Below are 23,391 nucleotides of genomic sequence, written 5' to 3' on the forward strand. Positions count from 1 at the left end.
ACCAATGGAATAATCCTGCTGATTGACCATTCGAGTGCCATGGCAATAAAAGCACCAGATTACGGAGATAAATCTATCAAAAGTAACTGAATATCAATGGGGGGGAAAATCAGACGGGAAACAGCGATATACTTTATCTCAGGTGATTAATCTGAGACAGAATATCTCTGTACAAGGATTCCCAGTCAATTAAATCTATCGGTTCATCTTAGTTTGTCAGTTCTAGTCATGGCAGACCCTTTGAATGTACGGACTGTAAGAAGCACTGCAGAAATTGTTGACGCTATACACTGCCGTTCAAAAGTTTGGGGTCACTTAGCTGTTTCCATGGAAATCGAGGACATTTTTAGCTGTAACGTAATTGCTAAAGGGTTTTCTAACCATCAGTTATCCTTTTAAACTTGGATCAGCGAACACAACGGGCCATTGGAACATAGGAGTGATGGGAGTGATAAAGGGCCATTGGAACACAGGAGTGATGGGAGTGATAAAGGGCCATTGGAACACAGGAGTGATGGGAGTGATAAAGGGCCATTGGAACACAGGAGTGATGGGAGTGATAAAAGCCTCTGTACACCTATGAAGAGATTCCATTAAATATCAGCCGTTTCCAGCTACAATAGTCATTTACAACATTAACCCCGTCTGCCCTGGAATTCTGATCCATTTCATTCTATTTTAATGGGCAAAATCTGCTTTTCTTTCCAAAACAATTACGTTTCTAAGTGCCCCCAAACTTTTTGGAACGGTCGCGTAAATAAAAGATAATGATAATTGCGATAAATTCATCCTGAATCCCATCTCCAACGTGGCGTCTAATTTCTAGATCTAATAGCGTCTACGGGGTTTGCTTGCTTGTAGCAAAAATACAAAGTAAACTAAGATAAATAAATAAATGCAGAGCCCAGATACCGAGACACTGTGTTCTCCCTTTTTATTGTAAATAGCTTGCTTGTAGATATTCGTTAATTAGTCCCGGAAGTGAAAAAAATAGGCATACGTTTTAGCTGTGCGCAAATAATCATTTTTAGGCAGACCTCGCAAAACCTATAGAGAGAAAAATAAAAATACTCTTCCTAATACATCTATTGCTTTTGTTCCAACAGATTATCGCCGTTAATCATCCGCTGAGCTATCAGTGATACAAATATTGTAATGTTGGTTTGTTTTTATTATTCTTGTGTTAAATGTACCGTAAATCAGATTCCGTCCCTTGGCTCCGTAGAAGTGTTGTCTGTGTGTTCGGTATTTTGCAGTGAAAGTACCCATTAATAGACGCCATCGCTCCTCGCCGGCTGCTTTTCCATGGCTTATGGGTTACTATCCAGTATATTATGATGAAAAAAAACGCATAATTTTAGTAGTGGTGGTGCTAACGATTGATTAGTAACGCCAACCTATGGAGAAATATTATCAGAACGGTCAAATTAGTGTGGATCTGTCACCTGCCAAAATGTAAAGATTCTATACAGATATAGAGAGAGATAGTTTATTGCTGCTTTATAAGGCTGGCCAAATGTAAAATAGTATCTCTCAACACCACTAATATGCCCTAAAGTGTTTCAAAACAAAGCTTTTGCTGAAAATGCAGACAAAAGTCATTGTGGAAGGAAGGTTTTCGTGAGAGTTGTGGTTACGAGAGGAGCTCCAGCAAGAACTTGGCCGGTTAAGTCGTCCAAGTCACATTGCATTATACATTATACAGGGCCGGCTCGGACGCTCTAGCTGGAGCATCTTGCCAGCGTTGACCCATCATAATAGCGAAGTCAAAAAAAATAAAAAATGGTGATCCATCCTCTTTAAAGGTAAAGTCTGCTGTCCCCACCATTGAAGAATGAATATCAATGCACTTTATAAGCACATAGACATGCATTCTGTACTTTTAGTAGAAGCTGCAGTGCGGCAGCCCCCATAAGGGGGTGGCTAGGGAATCCCCCATACATTTAGCATAAAAGGTGGCCCGCGCTCGCCTATCACACATTAACCCGTCCCTTTTATATATTATATGTCATTAAATATATCTTTATGGCACCGGGTTGAAATTCCTCAGATCTTTGCAATGTGATTGGATTATTTAAGTTATTCCAAGTGGATGTCGGGGGCTGACCCCCCCTTTCTATTCCAGTTTCTTACTTAATGGATTCTGATAGGGTAATTAATCACAATAAGTATGATATATATATATTTTTAGCCCTTAGCGATAAAATTTAGAATCCTATCTCAATATCCTATCTTAATAGGGGACATTCGATAATTCATCGCGGGTTACTATGAGATGAAAGGATAGCTGGTTATGTGATTCTAGCTCATAGAAATAGCAATTTTTTCAAAAAAAAATTAAAGTAGAGCGTAAAAAAAAAAAACCATAGGATTGTATGGAAACTATAGTAGTGGGTGCTGTTATGTGGCTCCGGATTGAATTTGTTTTGTATTGGATTTATTGTTTTGTCACTGTTTAGATTGTCTTAAAGATGCCGTTTTGTGACATTTTATTTTAGATTTGTATGTTTTTGTCATTACGTTATTTCACGCTGAGCTCTATTAAAGCGCCACAACCACGGAAGATTGCTTGTCTTATTGTGTTTATGAATCACATTTTTTTCCTTTTTGTAGTTTTTATTAAAAGAAATAAAAATTTTTGCCTTAAAGGCGTTATTACAGATGCCGGCAGTAAAATTCTCACGGTCAGAAGTGGGGATCTTGACGGTGTGTATGGACAGAGAAAGCCCACGGTGGGGAGTCATTGGCGTTGGCAGCTACGCCCCAGGGTAGCACCGTCAACCGCGGCCGCCAACGCCGTATCCTGACACTTTGCCTATTAAGGATGCCTAGTACTGAGTACACCGTGGTATAGAGTCTGTACTGCTTGGTGTAAACGGCCAGATGTGGAGATCAGGGGTCTCTTTTGTAACGGGCCCATTGAGCAGCAGCAAACCAAGAAGCCATTAAGCTAAATATATTCTATTTTCAGTAATCAATAGATTTCTAATTTGTACGCAAAGGCGAGTTGAGTTGTGGCAGAACCCGAATATCGTCTTTTCCCCCGTCTGTCTTGGTGACCTGAAGAGTTTTGGTTTCCCTGAACCAAGTGTTACTATGTCACTAGTCACATGACATACAGGATGTTCCGAGCGTGTCTAAACCCCCCCCCCTTAAAAAAACACTACAAGCTAAATATTTGTTTTTAAATATCCTTTATTTCATTTTAAAATAGAATATTGCTACACGTCTGTCAACATGGACGAACCCCTCAGCAGCGTTTATCACCTCGTGTGCATTCGTAATACAAAGATATTCTATTCATCCGCATGTGGATAGTGCTTAGTGTGTTAATATAAAGCTTCATCTAATACAGACTATAATGTGTATAATACTCGTTCTGCTTGCACACAGTAGGTCGTAGTTCAGCCTGTTGGAGATACACCCTTTGTCTTGGCAGAAAGATTCATCATTCAAAAGTTTGGGGTCACTCAACTGTTTTCAATGGAAATCAAGGACATTTCTACCTGTAACATAATTACAAAAAGGGTTTTCTAACCATCAATTATCCTTTTAAACTTAAACTTGGATCAGCGAACACAACGTGCCATTGGAACACAGGAGTGATGGGAGTGATAAAGGGCCATTGGAACCCAGGAGTGATGGGAGTGATAAAGGGCCATTGGAACCCAGGAGTGATGGGAGTGATAAAGGGCCATTGGAACCCAGGAGTGATGGGAGTGATAAAGGGCCATTGGAACACAGGAGTGATGGGAGTCGTAAAGGGCCATTGAAAAGCAGGGGTGATGGGAGTCGTAAAGGGTCATTGAACCCAGGAGTGATGGGAGTGATAAAGGGCCTCTGTATGCCTATGTAGAGATTCCATTCCAAAAAATCCTTGTTGATGCGGAAATATAACTTATGGAAGCAAACCATATGGTGTGAAGTATTATGGCCTGGGCCTAGGGCAGTAGGTCCAGGTGGTGGCAGTCCCCGTCGCAAATAACTCTTCTGGGCAATCAGGCCCCTTCCTGTGCTGCTGTTGGAAAAGCTGGTTACGGGGGCGAGCTCCCTACCCAGCTCATTTACACTACGGGGCGGCGTTGGAGCTATTTTAACATTTCAGCAATTTGATTTCTATACATGGATTTCCAGGAATTCATCTTTATGACCGTCGATCACCCTTCTATACGTAAACCAAACTTATCAACCATACTACGTAATACTTAATATAAAAGGTTTATGTCCCACTAATACAATTCTCATGATATTCATATATTTAAAAAAAAAAGGTTGAAGTACGTAACATTTGTTATTAGTCGCTATGGTCCGTGTTTCCTTTTTCATTGTTACCCGAATCTGTACATTAACCTACCTCATATCCCGAATAAGAGCAAAAACTAGATTATGCGTAAAAAAAACAATTCTCCTCTTTATATATGAATTAGTTAGGAACAAGAGAGAATGGGAACTATTATATATTTTATACATTTTCCGTATTCCCTACTTTCCCAGATATACAGAGCGTGGCCGTCGTCCACGGGGCGCTGGAGACCCGGTATTGGGTTTACGCATGTGTCCGGCTCCCACGATTTCCCGCATTGGGCTGCGTTCCTCGCTGCTCTCCTCCGAGCTCGAGCTCTCGGATTTAGCGGCGATAGCCCGGTCTGGTTTTTCTTGCGCTCCGCCGTTGCTACAGACCACGGTCTCGCCCCGGCACTGGTCTCTGTTCAGCGATCTGACAGTCTCGTTGAGCGGAGCGGCGGCCATGCATTCTGCAGCAGCCTTATCACACGCGCACAGTAACTTATCGCAGATACTCCATCCTACACCTATTGAAAGATAACAGTGAATATTACCCAAGAGTTACACACAAATCCTACACAGTCCGAAGTTACATCTGAAGAAGGGACATCTAAGGTCTCACGAGTCTACATCTTACTCCATAAACCTTGGTAACTTAATGGTATATAAAACAGACCAATTTTACATCTTATATAGTTAAGACGTCCGCCATTTTTCTATTTGTGATTTTTCCAGTCCATTCTATATGTTGTGTATGAATTACTAATTATATGAACATAATAATTAACATGGTGGCACAGATTGGGCCAATTTAACAGCGCCTACGTGGCACTTGCAATGTATTCAAGCAGACGGCCGCAATATGACATCATATCCCAGCTTTCTGCTTTAATACATCACAAGGTGGCTGGACAGGTATGGTAGGTGGATGGTCCAAGCCCCGCCTCCAACCACACCTACCCAATGTAGGCATCGCCCCTTAGGCCCCTGAAAGTTGGGGGTATTGATTTGTTTATATGTTCTGCTTTTCGTTGCGCGCACAGTGAACGTGTGAACCTAACACTGATTGCTGCTACCAAGAGTTTCAGAGCTAATGAAATGCAGAGCTGCGGAATATGATGGTGCTTTATAAATCAGTAATAAATAATCCTATTTTAGCCAAGTGTCTCCTAGGCGCCACTCCGCTGGGCTTGTCCCGTGGCCAAAAGTTACCCAGCCGTTCCTTGTAACCAGGAGGGTCTCGAATTATACTCACATGTTGGCTTGTTGTCCAAACACACGACCTCCGACCTTATATTTCTCTCTGATTGGCAGCCTAGTTTCTTCAGATGATCGATGCAACACTGATGGGAGAAACAGCAGCTAAAAGCACAAAAACAGGGAGTTCATAGATTAAGGGCAGAACCCGAAAAACTCACGTTCAGCGTTAAATTCAGCCACCGATCCTTTGCAGGCGCTGAGATTTCTTTTTGTGCCCGGTTGTTCTCTGTGGGATGTTAGAATACTAACAATATCTAAACTACATTAACTAAACTCATGGGCTATCACAGAAACTAGCCAAGATATCCTCTGGATAAATCTAGAATTATGGGGGCCAACAGATGGTAGAACTACAAATCCCATAATGCTCAAACTGCATCCTAAACGTATCAGACCCGTTCAGACCATCTAGTCGCCCGTTAATCAGTCGTTGGTCTCGTCTTAGATTCTGGAGCCGTATGCCTATCCCATGCATGTTTAAATTCCCTCACTGTGTTAGCCTCTGCCACTTCTGCTGGGAGGCTGTTCCACTTATCTGCCACCCTCTCAGTAAAGTAATATATCCTTACATTACATCTAGACCTCTAAGCCTCTAGTTTTCGTCCTAACAGTTCTCCTTGTGTGTGTGTGTTTTCGGTGTCGCGCTCTACCTGTCCAATGTATCGACGGGATTCCCTTTGCCCTCCTGGCCGCAGTAACATCCGTAAGATTCGAATTCTTCTGGACATCGGCCGGTCAGGCAGAAAAGCATTTCCCCGAGGAGCGGCAGCTCAGCCTTTACATTTCCATCCTCTTTCGTTTGATGGAAGTGGTACCTGTCGCACACTGAAGGCAAAAAGAAAGCTATTTATTTATCGTATTTATTTATCGTTCCTTACGGCATGGTATAGGTGAACTGACGTAGGATAGCACAGAATGGGGTCTATTCACTAAACGGAGAGTTGTGCTTGAGTTCCTGACAAGTCTCCGCTTAGTGAATAAGCCCCTTTGTCTCAGTAGCATGTGCATTGTATGCGTGCATACGAAATAAACAAATATACAACAGACGTTTAATCAGAGCACCAAGTCACAATGAACCAATAAGGGTTAAAACGGGAAGATCATGGGTTAAAGGGGCTGTTCACCTACTCCGATAAATGTATCTCTTTTATAAGTAAATGCAGCATTAGACGAGCTATTCATATAATGCTGAATAAAATATTTATTATACATTTTAAAAAAAAGAATTGAATGTATGTTTTTATATGAATGGCCAAGATAACTGAGATTTAGAATTTAGTCAAATAATCTTCAAAGGAGGATAAATAATAGAGCAGGAGGTCATAATCTAAATCAGAGGCTTTGATGTAACGTAAAGAAGTTTTACCTTACTGAGATAAGTGGGACAGCCTCCCAGCAGAACTGGTAGAGGTTAATACAGTAAGGGAATTTATAAATGCGTGGGATAGACATACGGCTCCTGAATCTAAGACGGGATCAAAGACTGATTAAGGTTTGAGTCTCTACAGCCGGATGAACGGGCAGACTGGGTCCGATGGGGCTTATCTGCTGTCAAATTTGACATTTCTATGTTTATGTCTTTTTAGCCGCTACATAAAATGATAGATCGTCTTTTGAGCTTCTATTTCCTCCATGCTGTGGAGCTGGAAGGCGTTCTGCCCCTGGTGGGTGGAGAACATTGAGCCGAGTGCTACTTACAGTAACCTACTTCAAAAATCTAAACTCGATACAATTAGAGACACGTATCTGCATTTCATTTTGTTATTACATTTAAAGGCAGAAACATTGGATGTGTCTCCATCTCCAATTTTGTCCTTTCATTTCATCTCTTTGCAGTTCTACACTATTTCTATACTATTATTCTTTGGTACTTTTTGAACGGTGACCGGAACTATGTCTCATTTGCCTCTGTAACTGGCAGGAAGACCTTCAGCTTTCTATGTGTAGGAAGCAGAAGCCCAAAAGCCTCTGGAAGTTGTCAGGTATCTGAATAATTCACACTCACCTCGTTCTAAAGATTCGTGGAGTTCACTTTCAGTTACTGGGTTGACAGGAGATGCCGCAGAATGAGCCGTGCTTTCATTTGCCATCTTAAAACCTGTCTCTAGGGTGCATGTTTTAAGTTAGATACATTCTAAATACAATATTTATCATAACTCACTTCATACGCATTGTTTTATTTTTTCAAAGGTTTGGGGTCACTCAGCTCTTTTCATGGAAATCAAGGACATTTCTGGCTGTAACATAATTACAAAAGGGTTTTCTAACCATCAATTAGTCTTTTATACTTAAACCTGGATCAGCGAACACAACGTGCCATTGGAACACAGGAGTGATGGGAGTGATAAAGGGCCATTGGAACACAGGAGTGATGGGAGTGATAAAGGGCCATTGGAACACAGGAGTGATGGGAGTGATAAAGGGCCTCTGTTATTATTAACTATGCGCTGGATTTCTGATCCATTTTATGTTATTTTAAAGTACATTTCTAAGTGACCCCAATCTTTTGAACGGTAGTGTATATATATATATATATATATATATATATATATACATGCTTATAATTATTTGTGGTGCATCATACACTATTCAATGGTATAATACATTTTTCATCAGATATTTTCTTCCATTTACTTGTACGGTAACGGTACGATTTCATTTCCAGTGAAATTGGGATTTTCTCAGCAATTAAAAAGCTATTAGCATTAGGAAAAACTAAGTTATAGACGTGATATTACTGACAATTATATTATCATAGACTTAATGTAAATGTAGCAAAATACACAAATTAATTCCCACAAATAGCTTCATCATTTGCCAACATTTTTTGAAAAAAACAGTGAATATCTGGAGGAAGGGTGAAGTGATTGAGCGGAATAGTCCATAAATCGAAGACGCTGTCCCATCTCCCAGGAAGCCCTGTCTGTTAGGGGCAAGGATGGCGCAGAAAATCTTCTTGGCGGCACTGACAAGCTGCTTGATGCAAAGATGACATAGGCAGGCTATTTTTGGGCAAAGGTGGCACAAGCAGGCTGTTTGGGGGCACTGAACAGCTGTTTAATGCAACGATGGCACAGGCAGGGTTTTTGGTGGCTCTGAAAAGCTGTTTGATGCAAAGATGGCATAGACAAGCTGTTTAATGGCAAATATGATACAGAAAAGCTGTTTGGGGACACTGACAAGATGTTTTGTGACAAAGATGGCACAGGAAATATGTCTGGATGAAAAGATGACACAGGCAAAATGTTTGGAGCCACTGACAAGTTGTTTGGGAACAAACATGGTACAGACAAGATGTTTTGTGGCAACAGTGGCACAGTTAGGCTGTTTGAGGGCAAAGATGGCACTGACAAGCTGTTTTGGGACAAAGGTGGCACAACTGTTTGGGGGCAAAGATGGCACTGTGGGACATGTTGCTTGTGATGTTTGGGGGCCCAGGGCAAGTTTGCACAGTAGCGCTGCCAGTTTGAGTGACACTCTACCTCCCAGGCTCTGCCATCCTTGTTCGGTAACACAAATGCTTGTATGCTTGTACTTACTTGTAGGCGTTGTGATGATTTTGCGGGAACTGCCTAAAAGAAATGAAAGATTTTATACCACCAAGAATACATTTTCATATAGGTCAGATCATATATTTGTGAATAAAGATATAATGTTTTGCCGCCCACTAACATTATAAGAGATTTCCCCATCTGATGCCATCGAGCTGTAGCGCACCGGGTAGAGCTGTTGGCAATTAGGATGGGTGTTATTGCCCACCCCTTGGACCTCTAGCCCTGGGCCTAAGCCAGAATCCAGCACTGGTAAGTGAAAGACAGGGTTGCAGGGCAATTTGCAGCAAAAAGTAAGAAGGTAAAAGCGCTAAGAACAATAACAACAGCAATAAAACGTCCGTAAGTACACTTGGAAGAACAATTTGTTTGCCAATACACACATACGATCATCGAGACACAAACATTCCAATCATATTCAAGAATATTCCTAGAAAAAAAATGTTTCATTAAACTTTTTTTTCCCCACCTTTAAGGAAAAGATTAAACAAATCTTATAGGACGGGCTCATCAGTGTCAATAACGCACTCCCGACAGCGAGGATCTATGTCTATGGCGCTGTCGCTTAACTGTTTTCTTACGGGTGAAAGATAAAGTTTCTTGTGCTTTATCACCAAAGAGGAGTTGATCTCAATTTATGACCACTTTGGTTGGCTTACAAGACCATTACAACAGATAATGGACCCCATCCAGGGACATGTATGAGCCAACAGGTCTCCTGCCCCACGCATATGTCGTATAACCCTGTCATGTATGACATGTCACGTATGACCACATATAATGGTAAGACAAGGCCATTTATTAAATTGATCATTGGACACGAGTATCCAGACCTAGTAAAGGCCGAACATTCCGAACGCGGCTTCCTGCGTGTTGAACGCGGCTTGAATGCCGCTATGCATTTTATGACATCGTTGTTATGCGAGATATGATCTGATGAATTGTTTTTTCACTTACTTTCTCCTGCAGGAGTAACACTGCTTTTACGGGTAACACCTGAATCATAAAAGAAAAAAACATTTTGTATTGTAACGCTAGGAGGAGACATGGGAGATGAGGTGGGTGAAGCCATATTTATCCCAGGATAACCCACTGTGCAGCGCTGTGGCATATGATGGCACCATACATATAAATAATAGTATATGATAAACAATGTGTAAAAGTAGCTTTTTCAGCAATTTTAACATTCTAACAAAGTACAGGAGGGACATTTATTTGAAAGGAGGAGAAATGTTAGAACAAGACGTCATAATCTAAAACTAGAGGATCAGAGGCTTAGCTGGACTGTAAGGAAGTTAAACTTTACTGGGAGGGTGGTAGATAAGTGGAACAGCCTACTTGCAGAAGTGGTAAACACCGTAAGGGAATGTAAACATCCGTGGGACAGGCATAAAGCTATCGTGAATCTAGGATAAGATTAAGGACTGATTAAGTCTTTAAATGGGTCTTATTGGCCATCAAATCCTATGCAAATTGCAAAGAATGATGAGAGTTGTAGTCCACAGCAGATGCATGCCAGAAGGCCAATATTTGGGGGGCTTGTTTGGCCCATTTTGCACATGACAGGTTTGCAAGGCCAGACAATTGCTGAGATCAATTGTTGAATTTTGACTAAATGAAATCATTATTTGGTGCTATAGATTATGTTTAAGATCAAGATTAAGTATTTTTCCCGCACGGCAGAGTTACGCATCGCTGACTGAATACGGACCTTATTGATGTCATATAAATTACATCGTAATAAAGTAATTACATGCTCCTGACACCTTGAAACGGCTGACCTGACCTTTATTGAGTACGCACATGTTTTGAGGGGTTTATCAAGATATTTATGTGACTTTGCGACCCAGTGATAGCTGTTTATGTACCTTTGGGGTATTTAGAAGAAGAATAGTGAGTCATACAATTTACTATAGAAGCTCATTCCCTGACATAGAGACTTTATTGTGACTTTTAGGGCTGTAGAACCCTATGATAACCTCATACCCAGCAAACATCCTGAGCGCCTAGAAAAGAGGGGCATCAGGGGAGGAATGAGACGTTAATGCCCCAAAATGGGCAGGGTCTTCTAAAAAAAAAAAAATAATACTTGGGTGTTATTATGTTATTTTGTTTTCATTTAAAAATAGGTTGGGGGGTTGTCTTGCGAGCCAACCGTTATTTCTCTACTTCCACAAGTATGATGTTAATTTGGTAAGATATTAATTCTTAGGATGAAAATTGTGTTTATGAATAATTGTGATATTTTGACTTTTAAAATTCCTATTAAAAGGCATGAGAGAAAAAAAGAAAAGAGAGGAAGAAAGAGAAAAAAGAAAAAAGAGAAAAAAAGAGGAAAAAGAGGAAAGAAAGAAAGAGGAAAGAATTATGATTTCTTTTAACCCCTTTAATGACCACCAGTGGTATTTTACATCCTAAGGATGGCCCTTTTTTGCAATTTTAATTCCAGTGGTAAGTGGACCCACACAAATTATATATTGTTTTTTAACCTTTGGATAACATTTGTATACATAGTATGTTATTTATAATTTATTTTAAAATAATTTATTGATATGTTACTTTCTTACAACTTTACTTTTTAAATATATATATATTGACTTTGGGCAACAAAGGTTTCTATATAAATATAGTATTTCTAGCATTGAGGACCAAAGGATGTTTGGACAATTTTTGAAAGATATTTTTTCACTTTCACTTTTTCGCTTGTCTGTTTCTATTAAAATCAATCATCTCCAGAGAGCAACAGCTGGAACCAACTCATGTATTGCCGTGATGTAACATCGGCATTGTCAGGGGTCAAATACGTTTATATGTTTGGGGTCTCTCAGCTGTTTTCATGGAAAACAAGGACATTTCTGTCTGTAACATAATTACAAAAGGGTTTTCTAACCATCAATTAGCCTTTTAAACCTAAACTTGGATCAGTGAACACAACGTGCCGTTGGAACACAGGAGTGATGGGAGTGATAAAGGGCCATTGGGACACAGGAGTGATGGGAGTGATAAAGGGCCATTGGGACACAGGAGTGATGGGAGTGATAAAGGGCCGTTGGAACACAGGAGTGATGGGAGTGATAAAGGGCCATTGGGACACAGGAGTGATGGGAGTGATAAAGGGCCATTGGAACACAGGAGTGATGGGTGTGATAAAGGGCCATTGGGACACAGGAGTGATAAAGGGCCATTGGAACACAGGAGTGATGGGAGTGATAAAGGGCCAATGGAACAAAGGAGTGATGGGAGTGATAAAGGGCCATTGGAACACAGACGTGATGGGTGTGATAAAGGGCCATTGGGACACAGGAGTGATGGGTGTGATAAAGGGCCATTGGGACACAGGAGTGATGGGTGTGATAAAGGGTCATTGGAGCACAGGAGTGATGGGAGTGATAAAGGAGTGATGGGAGTGATAAAGAGCCTCTGTATGCCTATGAAGATATTCCATTAAAAATCAGCCATTTCCAGCTACAATAGTCATTTACATTAACCCCGTCTGCGCTGGATTTCTCATCTTATGTCACTTAATTTAGCGTTTCTTAAAAAAAGAAGGAAACGTCTAAGTCACCCCAAACTTTTGAATAGTGTAGTGGTATTTACAGATGCAGAACACACTAGCAAGCTAACCGCCAGGTCAATGCCCACCCTTAATACAAAATAATTAAACTACATGACGTTTGTGCACACAGTAAGACCACGTAGTGAAGAATCAAAATGTATAAGCTTGCCATGGAACCTTCTAAAATCCGCCCTGCAGGCAGAGCCAGCAATATTTTAAAATAACACATGAAAGCTACAAGAAAAAGCAATACGTTCCAAAAATGGACATACAAACATTGTAATATACTTTTTTTATTTGTTTCCTTTGATGTAATTGAAGATATAGTTTAAATTCGGAAAAAAACAGAGTTTCTCCAACGTACCCATTTCAAAAGTTCCGAATCCAATCACACTGGCTGCTTCTGTAGCTGTAAAATACAAAAAATATTTTTTTACAGAGCTGTCGGGATCACACATTTCAGTCTGTTACAGAAAATATTGCTGATAAACTAGCCGGCACTCGCAAAGCAGCGGGAATTACGCCTCTCCGTTTTTTTAGCCTCTCTCCTTATCTTCCTTTTTTCTTTTAGCCGTCTCTCCCACCCAGGTTTATATAATCCTCTTCCATAAAGCCTGGAACTATTTTGTTTGCCACAGTAGAAATCTTTCTCTTTACAAATTTACAAATTCATTAAAAAGGTTGTAAAACTATTCGTCGTGACATCACAAAGCAACACCTAATGAAGAGAAGGCACTTGGGATGGGATGTAATTCATTGTGGGGCTGATGAGATAAGAATTGAAAACCATGTCTTCTTTTGAACTACATGCTTTCTATTATACCGGCACAGTACATAGGTAAGGAGTCAACAGCCCATAACTTACAGAGTATGTTCCCAAAGCACTCAACTCTTTCTAAGGCGTTGTATCAAGTGATTTTTAGTATTTGTGTTCCCTCAAAATGCGTAAATTCCTTATTGGCCTGTTATTTTTATTCATTGTACACACTCATGTCAGACATAATGCTAAAATGTAACATTTCTTTTGTTATATTTTTTGGCTCTTTCTTTCTTCTTCCTCTCTCTTTCTTTTGTTCTCTTTCTTTCTTTCTTTCTTTCTTTCTTTCTCTCTCTCTCTCTCTCTCTCTCTCTCTCTCTCTCTCTCTCTCTAAGATTTTAAATGCTCCTTCTTCTTAATGAGTCTTTCAAGTGTCAGAATTAAATCTAGAACCCCGTTTATACACCTGCCTATGTGTTATCATTCTTATCTTGTTGTCCAACGCTCTCCGAGAGCTACCAAACCAGCACGACATACAGAAGACACTTCAATTAAAATTGGATTACGAATAACCGCAACATTCTATCCTAATGTTACAAAACCTCCTCTTTACTCTGCCAGGAACACCAGACTCAAAGCATGTCTATGTTCTGCTACCTGTGGGACATGTTGCATGGTCGTTGACCTTCACAGAACCCACACTTATATTTCTTGGCTTATTCTGAAAACTGATCCCCAAGGAACACATACCTCCTGTCCTGGTGCCTCTAACAGTGAATCATACATCACACCCGAGGCACCTGTCACTTGCTATAACTTTGTCGGGTTGTGAAAGGTCAACACTGGACGTTGAGGGCTCTGACTCCATACCTTCCTGCGTTGCAGACCTTCTAAATTAGTTGTTTCCTTGCGTATTCTTCCATTTTTCTTCTAGCCATTGTACCGTACTACGGCATGTCTTGGTGTTTATTAATATATAACGCTCGCTGTCAAGTACGGTATCTCGGAACACAGAATTCCCATAAACTGTGGTGCACTCTGGGTCGGGAAATCTTTTTAGAGTTATTAGAAAAAAAAATGCAATTCTCGGAAAAGGAAATTGTGTAAACCCAACCAAGGTCTTAATAAATTATTTCTGGTTTACAACATTTTCGCTTATCCGGTTACAGCATTCAACATAGCACATTGCAAATAGCACAATTATATGTTATTCATTTTTTATTTTTCAGATACAAATTGTGTCTGAATTATTATTATTATTATTATTGTTATTATTAGTATTATCATTATTATTATTATTTTTATTTAAAAAATGTAACCCGGAAAAATACATAAATATATATATAAATATACTGTTTCAAAAATGTAATAATGTCAGATGGTATACAATACAAATAATAAATCGCCTCTCATAAAAGGGTTCCGTGTCATCATTGTTAATTCTGTCACCATGAATCACAAAGATGTATTATTTGGTCCTGCTTGGTGTTGGCCAAACAATATGGAACACGCGGAAATAAGGCTTCAGTTTCAATTCTCGGGATGCAAAAAAGACAAAAAAACCATTTGTGTCCAAAACATAATTGAAATTTACTGGAGTGCTCCTTTAACAGACAAGTTTAAAAAAAAAAAAAAAAAACAATACAAAAAATACATTTCTAATCCACATTGCATACTTTTTATGTTCATTCCATTGTATGCACAGTATGGGGCTCTGCATGGCCCGCTATTATCTCACTTGGCGTAGCATAGCATAGGAAATAGCTGTTTTTATAGGCCTAGCGCTTTATGTGTGTGATAGAGATATATCTATCGTAATATAAAATTAATTTTACAACAGACACTAGTTCTGATTTATGTCCACGGGTGAAACACGACGCAACCTTCTCAAGAACCATTACGTTGGATGTCATCAAATTTATGAGTTCTTGGTTTATGAGGCATGGAAGAAAAAGAACCCCGTAATGTGATTGTAGCACCAACAGAGCTCTGGAATTACAAATTGTTTCTGGATGAGAGGCGATCCTTCTGGAATTATGCTATAACCGCCCGGCTATAATCGCATCCCCTGACTGTATGGCTGTGTCACATATGGGTAAAGTATATTCCTTGTGCAGAAAGAATATTTGGAATATGAATATGTGTATAAATGCTACTAGCGGAGAGCTTCGGTGCCTTCACAAAGGTGCATGAAATATGTTTAGTATTGCTCTGTCATGAATTGAAGCGGTTTGGGAATCACAAGGTTATAAATTGTGCAAAATTATTTGTTAAGTTATAATAGTAAGATGAGCAGGAATGGAGTACTTATTTCTCTCAGTGCAGGTTATAATTATAGATAATGGTATATTTATTACAAAAAATCTGGGGTTATATTGTTAAATTAATACCCATCATGAGACGTACCCCTCTTGGGATGGAAAAGTAAAGTAGGGCAACCAGATGTCGATGGTTAATACAGTGAGGGGATTTAAACATGCATGGGATAGGGATACGGCTCCTGAATCTAAGACGAGACCAAACGGCTGATTAAGGTCTGAGTCTTCACAGCAGGAGAAACAGTAGACTATATGGAGAATTGTCCCCATATGGATAATACGGTTAATGCCGTTTCGGCTGCATCTCCATTTGTCACCAAGACAAGTGAAGCACCCCAAATGATAATACCAACAAGATCACCGATGTTATACATGGGTGCCGAGTTGCGGGCACCAACCATATCTTACTAACTGATGCTGAGAAGACGTTCAATCGCGTAAAGTGGACCTATTTATTTTACGTGTTATCTGCCTTTGACCTCCCGCCATGGATGAGTTACTGAATTCAATCTTTATAAAGGAAACCCTCTGCTAGGGTCATAGTAAATGGATTCGTTCAAAGTTTGTAATGACACAAGGCATTGACAACGTTATTATCTATCGGGGCCTTCCTAAATGCTATACCTATTAACCAAGACATTCTGGGGCTTAAAAAGGGGTTGGCATCAATGCAGAATAGCAGCATCGCTTTCTGCAGCCACACTTTTAAATGGCGTGCGAAAAGCCAACAACCCATTTACCAAGCCCAAATCTCATACCTCATATAACCTAGAAAGGAGGAATTCATGTTTTTAAAACTAACATTCTTCCTGACCTTTAATATTTGTTTCAGGCCCTCCTTTAAAACTAAGCACTCAGAGGGCACTTGGGTTACTTGGACCTGTATAGAGCTTATACTCTAAATACCAGTATGTATCCTTCACTCACATGTGCTATATACTACAAAGGCGTTCGAGCAGAGAGTGTCCAACACAAGCGTATCAGAATGGAGACCATGACTTTATAGCCTACAACATGCTGTAAAAATCATATCATTATTTGCATGTTTATAAGTTACTTTTAGGGTCGCGCACGCATAAAAATGAGCCGGATTTAAATCAGCACGTTCACTTTAAAGCGATCCACACAATACTTGAGACTTTGTGGATTTATCTAGACTATGCGGTGGAGCGGATTTGTTACTCATACAGAAGAAAGGCAAAAATATTGTGACTATTAATAATTATTATACTTTCAGAATTCGCTATCATTATTATGAAAATATAAACATCTTCAACGACTGGACCTCCCAGATATACAACTTTATTATGATGCTGCGCATGTAGCTACAGTCACTGAATGGACCAGGCAGGAGTCCATGAAGGACTGGGTGGAAATTGAAAATAGTTAAAGAATAAAGAATTTGTTGGCAGAGATTCCGTGGATCCTGCCCAAATATCGCCTGGCGCGGTTATGGTCCAATCTCCCTCCTCTTTGACACATCCAACCATGCTTTGTGCACCATTATATGGACAAAAGTATTGGGACGCACCTCTTATTTAGTGAAATCAGGGTTTGGGCCCCTTAGTTTTAGAGAAGGAAAATCTTAATGCTTCAGCATTCCAAGACATTTTGGACAATGCTCTGCTTCTAACTTTGTGGGAACAGTTTGGGGAAGACCCTTTTCTATTTCAGCATTACTGTTCTCCAGCGCACAAAGCAAGCTCCATAAAGACATGGTTGGATGAGCTTGGTGTGAAAAAGATTACATAGATGAGAAAGGGAGGCAGTGAGCTAAAGGGATTGCCCACCTTACCTGAGGAGCCACCTAGTGGTGCTCAGCTGCAAACCATCACCAGGCAGCCAGGTGGAGCTTCAATGGAGGTATATGCTGCAAGAGCACAGACCATCAATGATTTTCCAGCCCCTGGGCCAGTCAGTGGAGATCAGAGGATCTCTCCCCAACTGCTCCATGCTCCCCACTGCCTTCAAAAAAACAGTGCCTGAAAAACAGGGACACTTGGGATGTATGATTTAGTAACCTGTGAAATGTTATCAATTGTTAGTCCTATGACACACCGTTACACATTTAACCCATTAAATTCTGCTTTGCCTTAACGGTAAGACTGCACGCTACCAATTCTGCCGAAGCTGCTCTGTGCTGTGTATCATATAGCAACATATAGCATCTGAGCTATGCCATTGTACTGTTACTCACACAGCACTTCTGGGGGTCCGGTTGCTGGTGTACTCAATATCTGGGGTGCGGCTGAAAGAAAGTGACATTATTTCAGTAATGTGTTAAAATGCAGTTAAACACAGAAGCAAAAAAATGAAACATTCTGAACAATATATATATATTTTTTTAAATCTGTACCATAACTTACCTTCTGTTCCTTCCGTTGTCTCCTCTGCAGAAGGGAAGGTCGTCACATCGTTCTGGAAACCAAAGAGTTCTCCTAAAGGTGGAACATGCACCAAAATTATACTGACACGGCTTAGATGGTTAACATTTTTTTCTTTAAATGTTCTCATAATCATACATGAAATAAATATCCAGCTCAGTGAAAATCTATGGGTTACTCATATGTACAGTATGTTTAACACGCAGGAAAATGGGTCACATTCTGCTGGAATTATGCAACCAAATTCCCCAGAACTATGAACGCTATTTGTACATATTTTGTGGCATATTTTTGTGATATCTACACCCAAAAGTGGCGGACTGGGGATAACCAGGCAGCCCCGGCACTTTAAGGCCAAAGACCGCCTGATAACAAAAATGCGGCCGACAGCTGGCTATGTGTGGCTACATGCTACGTTTTTATGCTCACGTAGCATGCGGCAGAACATATGTAGCCGCTGGCCGCATGCTGCTACACTCGATCTGCTGCTGGAGTGGGACACGGAGTAAGCGTGTGCTGCTGTCAGCCAACGTCCCAGGCCGGCAATCAACACATTGATTCATAACCCCTGTTATATCAGATCAATTCACTTTTGAATCTGAGGAAGCCTGAAAAAACATACAAAAAAAGAGTCCAAAGTAATAAAATCCAGGATCTCCTTTTAAAGTATGTTTTCTTTGACTGCTTCAGGTGCTAAAGCTTGAAAGATCAATCTGTTCAGACCACTAAGCGCTGCGGAATGATGAAGCCATTTGAATCAATAAATAATAAATAACAATAAATAAGAACTAGTTGTTCCCGGTTTAAAATCCGAGAGCAAAGACCGAACCAAATATGTGTCCGATAACCGTCTTGACAAGGACTGATCAGACATTTAACGCAGAACCTCCCTAAAGAGATAATTCCACGTTTGGTTAACCTTTGCCGTGATGGATCCTGTCCTTTTGATAAGAACGAAAACTCATTTGTGGTAAAATCAAAAGATGACCTTTTGTGATCTGCGGCAGCCCATCGGAATGCAGGGAATTCTTTGTACGGACAGTGAATTTATGTCAGATGTTGTAATTCTTAGCAACCGTCTGTTTACCTTTTAGAACAAGAAATTACATTTACATTATACTCCCTTTTTTAAAGTTATGGTCACTCTGGGAACTCTGAGGATTTTTACCCCAGTCCCGGGGGGGGGGGGGATGAGTAGATTCTCAGATTCATACAGTCTAAAGCTGGCTCGTTCATATTCTATTTTGACCTAATGATATCTGAGAATCCCACTTTGGTGCCTTTCTCGCTGCTAAATGACATCTGAAATCCCTGCTTGAATACAGGTTACATTTCAAATGATTTTTACCTCCCGAACCAATATTTTAAAACCATCTGGTGACCATCATAAGCGAGTGATCACAGTAGAACCTTTGGCTCTTTTGGGTTAAAGAGTCCTATGAGGAGCAAGGCCAAGTAAGTGACCCAACGTCCCAAAACACAAGTTTAATGTGTATTATCCTGTCCGACATGTGCCGAAAGGGGACTGCAAAGATATTCCAAGAAAAGGATGAAGGAAAGTATATAATCCTAAATTATATCATAATTCCCATACCTGGGAACTCTATGGATTTCAGCGCTGATAACCAAGGTCAGGGCGTTTAATGTCCACGTGGGGAAGCAGCGTTTGGTCAAGTCCGATCCCCATGTGTGGCCAGTCCCACCCTTATCAGAAATGAGCAGGAGATGGAAGTCTCCAGAGAGCAGCCATAGGAAGGTTCCTTCCTTCACACCTAGGAAAGGCTCAAGGTAGGCTATCTCTTGCTCTTCTGGGGACAGGGCTTCGTGAAAGCTAGCCCCAGAAGCCTTTAGTGGGTGGGGAGTGGGAGAAAAATGAGTGGGGAACAGGTACGGAGTGGGCATGACAAACATCATTTCTCACCCTCCTAGAGACCTGAGGAAGAGGGGCTTCACCTGGAGACTCTGGGTCAGCAGTCACAGAGAGCTCCCAGGTATGGTGCCTATATGTGCGAATAGAAGTACAACATACAAAAAAGGCTTTGGGTAGTAGCCCAAAATCTTCAAATCTGCATTTCTGAGGGGGAAAGTGGGTTTCTTGCACCTGCCTAGAGCTTATACTCTATATACCAGTATGTATCCTACACTCACATGTGCTATATACTACAAAGGCGTTCAAGCAGAGAGTGTCCAACACAAGTGTATCAGAATGGAGACCATGACTTTATATCCTACAACATGCTGTAAAAATCATATCATTATTTGCATGTTTATAAGTTACTTTTGGGGTCGCGCACGCATAAAAATGAGCCAGACTGAAATCAGCACGTTCACTTTAAAACGATCCGCACAATACTTGAGACTTTGTGGATTTATCTAGACTATGCGGCGGAGGGGATTAAAGAACGAGAGACTTTTTGTTACTCATATAGAAAATATTGTGACTATTAATACTGCGGCCCGCCATAACTCCGGGGATTAACGCCGCGTTTAGACTAATTGCAGGTATTTGCCCGCCTGCGTGGGGCCGTATCTGTCGGACGCCCCGTCTCGGCGGAATGCAATTTTATTACAGCTAATGGGAGCCTGCTGTACGGGACTTTTTTTTCCTGTACCTGTTATTGCTAGTTATGCACACAATTAATCAAAATGTAGTCATTTCCAGGCCGGAACTGCTGGCATATGCTGAAAAGCTAGACTCATTTATGTGATAAATGCCACAGGAATACCATTAGAAATGTACGAGACGCTGAATGAAAAGCCTGCGAAGCGTTAAAGCCGCAGCGAAACCAAAAAAAAAAACATAACCATACAAAACATAAACATTTTATTTCTGTCACAAAATACAGCCCAAAGTAGCAAGTCTAAAGACCCCTAAACTGCTCGGCCCCCTGAGTGCCAGATTATATTATCTAAAAAGGAACATTCACCTTTTAAAGAATAATTCTGTGCCCTTTATATTACACTTTTACTGAAAAAAACACTATGTAGGTATAATAAGCCCCTTTTCTCAGACCCGCAGGAATTACCGCTAAGCATCTAATCCCGTCTATTTCGAGACACGGCATGTCTTGTAACAATCATACTTGAGAATTCTCAAGAATATACCTGATTTTACCTCCAGATTAGAACTGACTACTGGGTCAAGTAGAACAATTGCTGTCCACCCAACTCACTGTGAGGACCGGCCTACTCTACGCCTGTCCCTTTCAAGTCCATTTGGGGTCTATTCCCACCGTTCCTGTCACCTATAAAGGAACCCAGGAGGAACGCTCTAAGGAAGCAGCCCAAACTGACCCACGCACTCAGTATCTTGCCTTCTAGACTCGTCTCATCCTATACCTTTGTCGTCTTTACCCAACTCATCATCGTAGTTGCTCTAGAACCACGCACTTGTCGGAAACTTCTCCTGAGATGGCCTCCATCTCAAAAGAACTCTACTTCTTATCCGCTGGTGCTCCACCTCGATCTCGTATCTTCAAACATTCTCTCTACATTCGCCTCTTCCCAGCAATTCAATCAACTAAATCCTAACCCAAAACCCCCATCAACGGAGTATCACATAGTCTCCGATATGTCAAATGGTCAAAGTTGGGCCGGTTTTATTTCATGGGGGGGGTTGGTGCGACAAGCCCGCTGCACATTTATACCCCCATTCTAATAATATTAATGATGATGATAATAATAATACCTTCTCTTGTTGGGGAATATGCGGCATCCACGCTTCGGTTTTGTTGCACTGTCCCAAAAAAAACATACATATTATAATTACATCAATTCATTTGGCATTAATTGCGAATTAATTAACCTAGCACTTGAGGCCCCGGATCAGAACGAGACTGAAGTCAGCGGGGTATCCTTCATCCTTCATGTTTTAATGTGCGGTGTCAGTGACGCAAACTACCCTTCAACCACCGACCAGACATGCTAATATACAATCAGCCTGAAGGGGGCAGTATTGTTTGGCCATGTTCACTGCCAACTCAGGTTCCATCATTGTGAAGTCTATTTGGAGCTAGCTTTACCCCTATAGCCAGCTAGCCTTCGTGTTATTAGACCTAGACATCTTTAGATGGAGTCTAGGAGAGAGTAGATTACTAAAGGCAGCAGAGCATTGCATTAAACTCGTCAGAAAGGATAAAAAGAAAAAAAAAGAAAGCACTAAGGCACTCTGGAAACCTGGTGCATATAGCAAAGCAGAAGAAGGTGGCATTTAGGAACTATAAGCAGACGCAGAGGAGAAAATTGCCAGGTTAACAAAAAAGGGTGATAAACCCGTTTTTAGTGACAAAAGAAAGGAGTCATATAAACGAAGATAAAGGTCTAGTTGATTACCCAAATAAATGCTTCTATTCTGTTTATTCAGGGGATGGAACCTCAGTTTACAGAGGAAAAAGATCTGCTTCCAAAAATAAACACAAGTAAAGCTATTGGACCCGATCGCATCCGCATGAAGTTATTAAAAGAGGTTTAGAGTGCGATAATAAAACTCTTAGTGAATTTTTAACCATCACTATTCACAGCAGTAGTTACTTAAAGTTGGAAGTTGGCCACTTCACAAAAAAAGCTAGCAGGGAAGACTCAGCCAACTACAGACCAGTAAGTCTTACATCAGCAGTGGGGGAATTAATGGAAATCCTGCTAAAGGAAAGAATCTCACCAAAATGTACTAGTGTCAGATAAAAATGCTAGCTTTTAAAAGCGTTATGCTATTTTGTTGCATACTATAATGTTTTCAGGCAGCTGCATATTGTGTGAGTTCTCACTCTTGTTATCTGAGCCCCAATCTACTAGACACTCCGGCTCCCTATCATAATGCATGGGGTGGGGGGGCAATAGAACAACCTTATATAACCTTATATGACCTCGACATGTATGACGAAGAGGAGAGAAGAGAGAGGGGAGACGCGATAGAAACATTTACACAACATACTGCTGATACACACTACCTTTCAAAAGTTTGGAGTCACTCGGCTGTTTTCATGAGAAACAATTTCTGGCTGTAACATAATCGCAAAAGGTTTTCTAACCATCAATTAGCCTTTTAAACTTAAACTTGGATCAGCGAATGCAACGTGCCATTGGAACACAGGAGTGATGGGAGTGATAAAGGGCCATTGGAACACAGGAGTGATGGGAGTGATAAAGGGCCATTGGAACACAGGAGTGATGGGAGTGATAAAGGGCCATTGGAACACAGGAGTGATGGGAGTGATAAAGGCCCTCTGTACGCGTATGAAGAGATTCCATTAAACATCAGCCGTTACAATAGTCATTTACAACA

General features: G+C 40.7%; 1 protein-coding gene across 1 annotated transcript in view; it reads right to left on the bottom strand.

Annotated features, from left to right (window-relative positions):
• Positions 1-4,298: 4,298 nt before the first annotated feature.
• OC90 (otoconin 90) overlaps positions 4,299-23,391 on the bottom strand; it is a 32,890-nt gene continuing 13,797 nt past the window's right edge. The window contains exons 8-19 of the mRNA XM_053467918.1: positions 21,799-21,846; positions 18,093-18,164; positions 17,924-17,974; positions 16,485-16,494; positions 14,352-14,460; positions 13,016-13,115; positions 10,053-10,091; positions 9,084-9,116; positions 7,550-7,648; positions 6,195-6,369; positions 5,540-5,646; positions 4,299-4,811 (exon numbers count right to left, since the gene is read on the bottom strand). Coding sequence (XP_053323893.1) covers positions 4,483-4,811; positions 5,540-5,646; positions 6,195-6,369; positions 7,550-7,648; positions 9,084-9,116; positions 10,053-10,091; positions 13,016-13,115; positions 14,352-14,460; positions 16,485-16,494; positions 17,924-17,974; positions 18,093-18,164; positions 21,799-21,846 — 1,172 coding nt within the window. The 3' untranslated portion in view covers positions 4,299-4,482. The remainder of the gene's footprint in view (positions 4,812-5,539; positions 5,647-6,194; positions 6,370-7,549; positions 7,649-9,083; positions 9,117-10,052; positions 10,092-13,015; positions 13,116-14,351; positions 14,461-16,484; positions 16,495-17,923; positions 17,975-18,092; positions 18,165-21,798; positions 21,847-23,391) is intronic.

This window comes from Spea bombifrons, chromosome 5 (assembly GCF_027358695.1).
Source record: "Spea bombifrons isolate aSpeBom1 chromosome 5, aSpeBom1.2.pri, whole genome shotgun sequence".
Lineage (NCBI taxonomy): Eukaryota > Metazoa > Chordata > Amphibia > Anura > Pelobatidae > Spea > Spea bombifrons.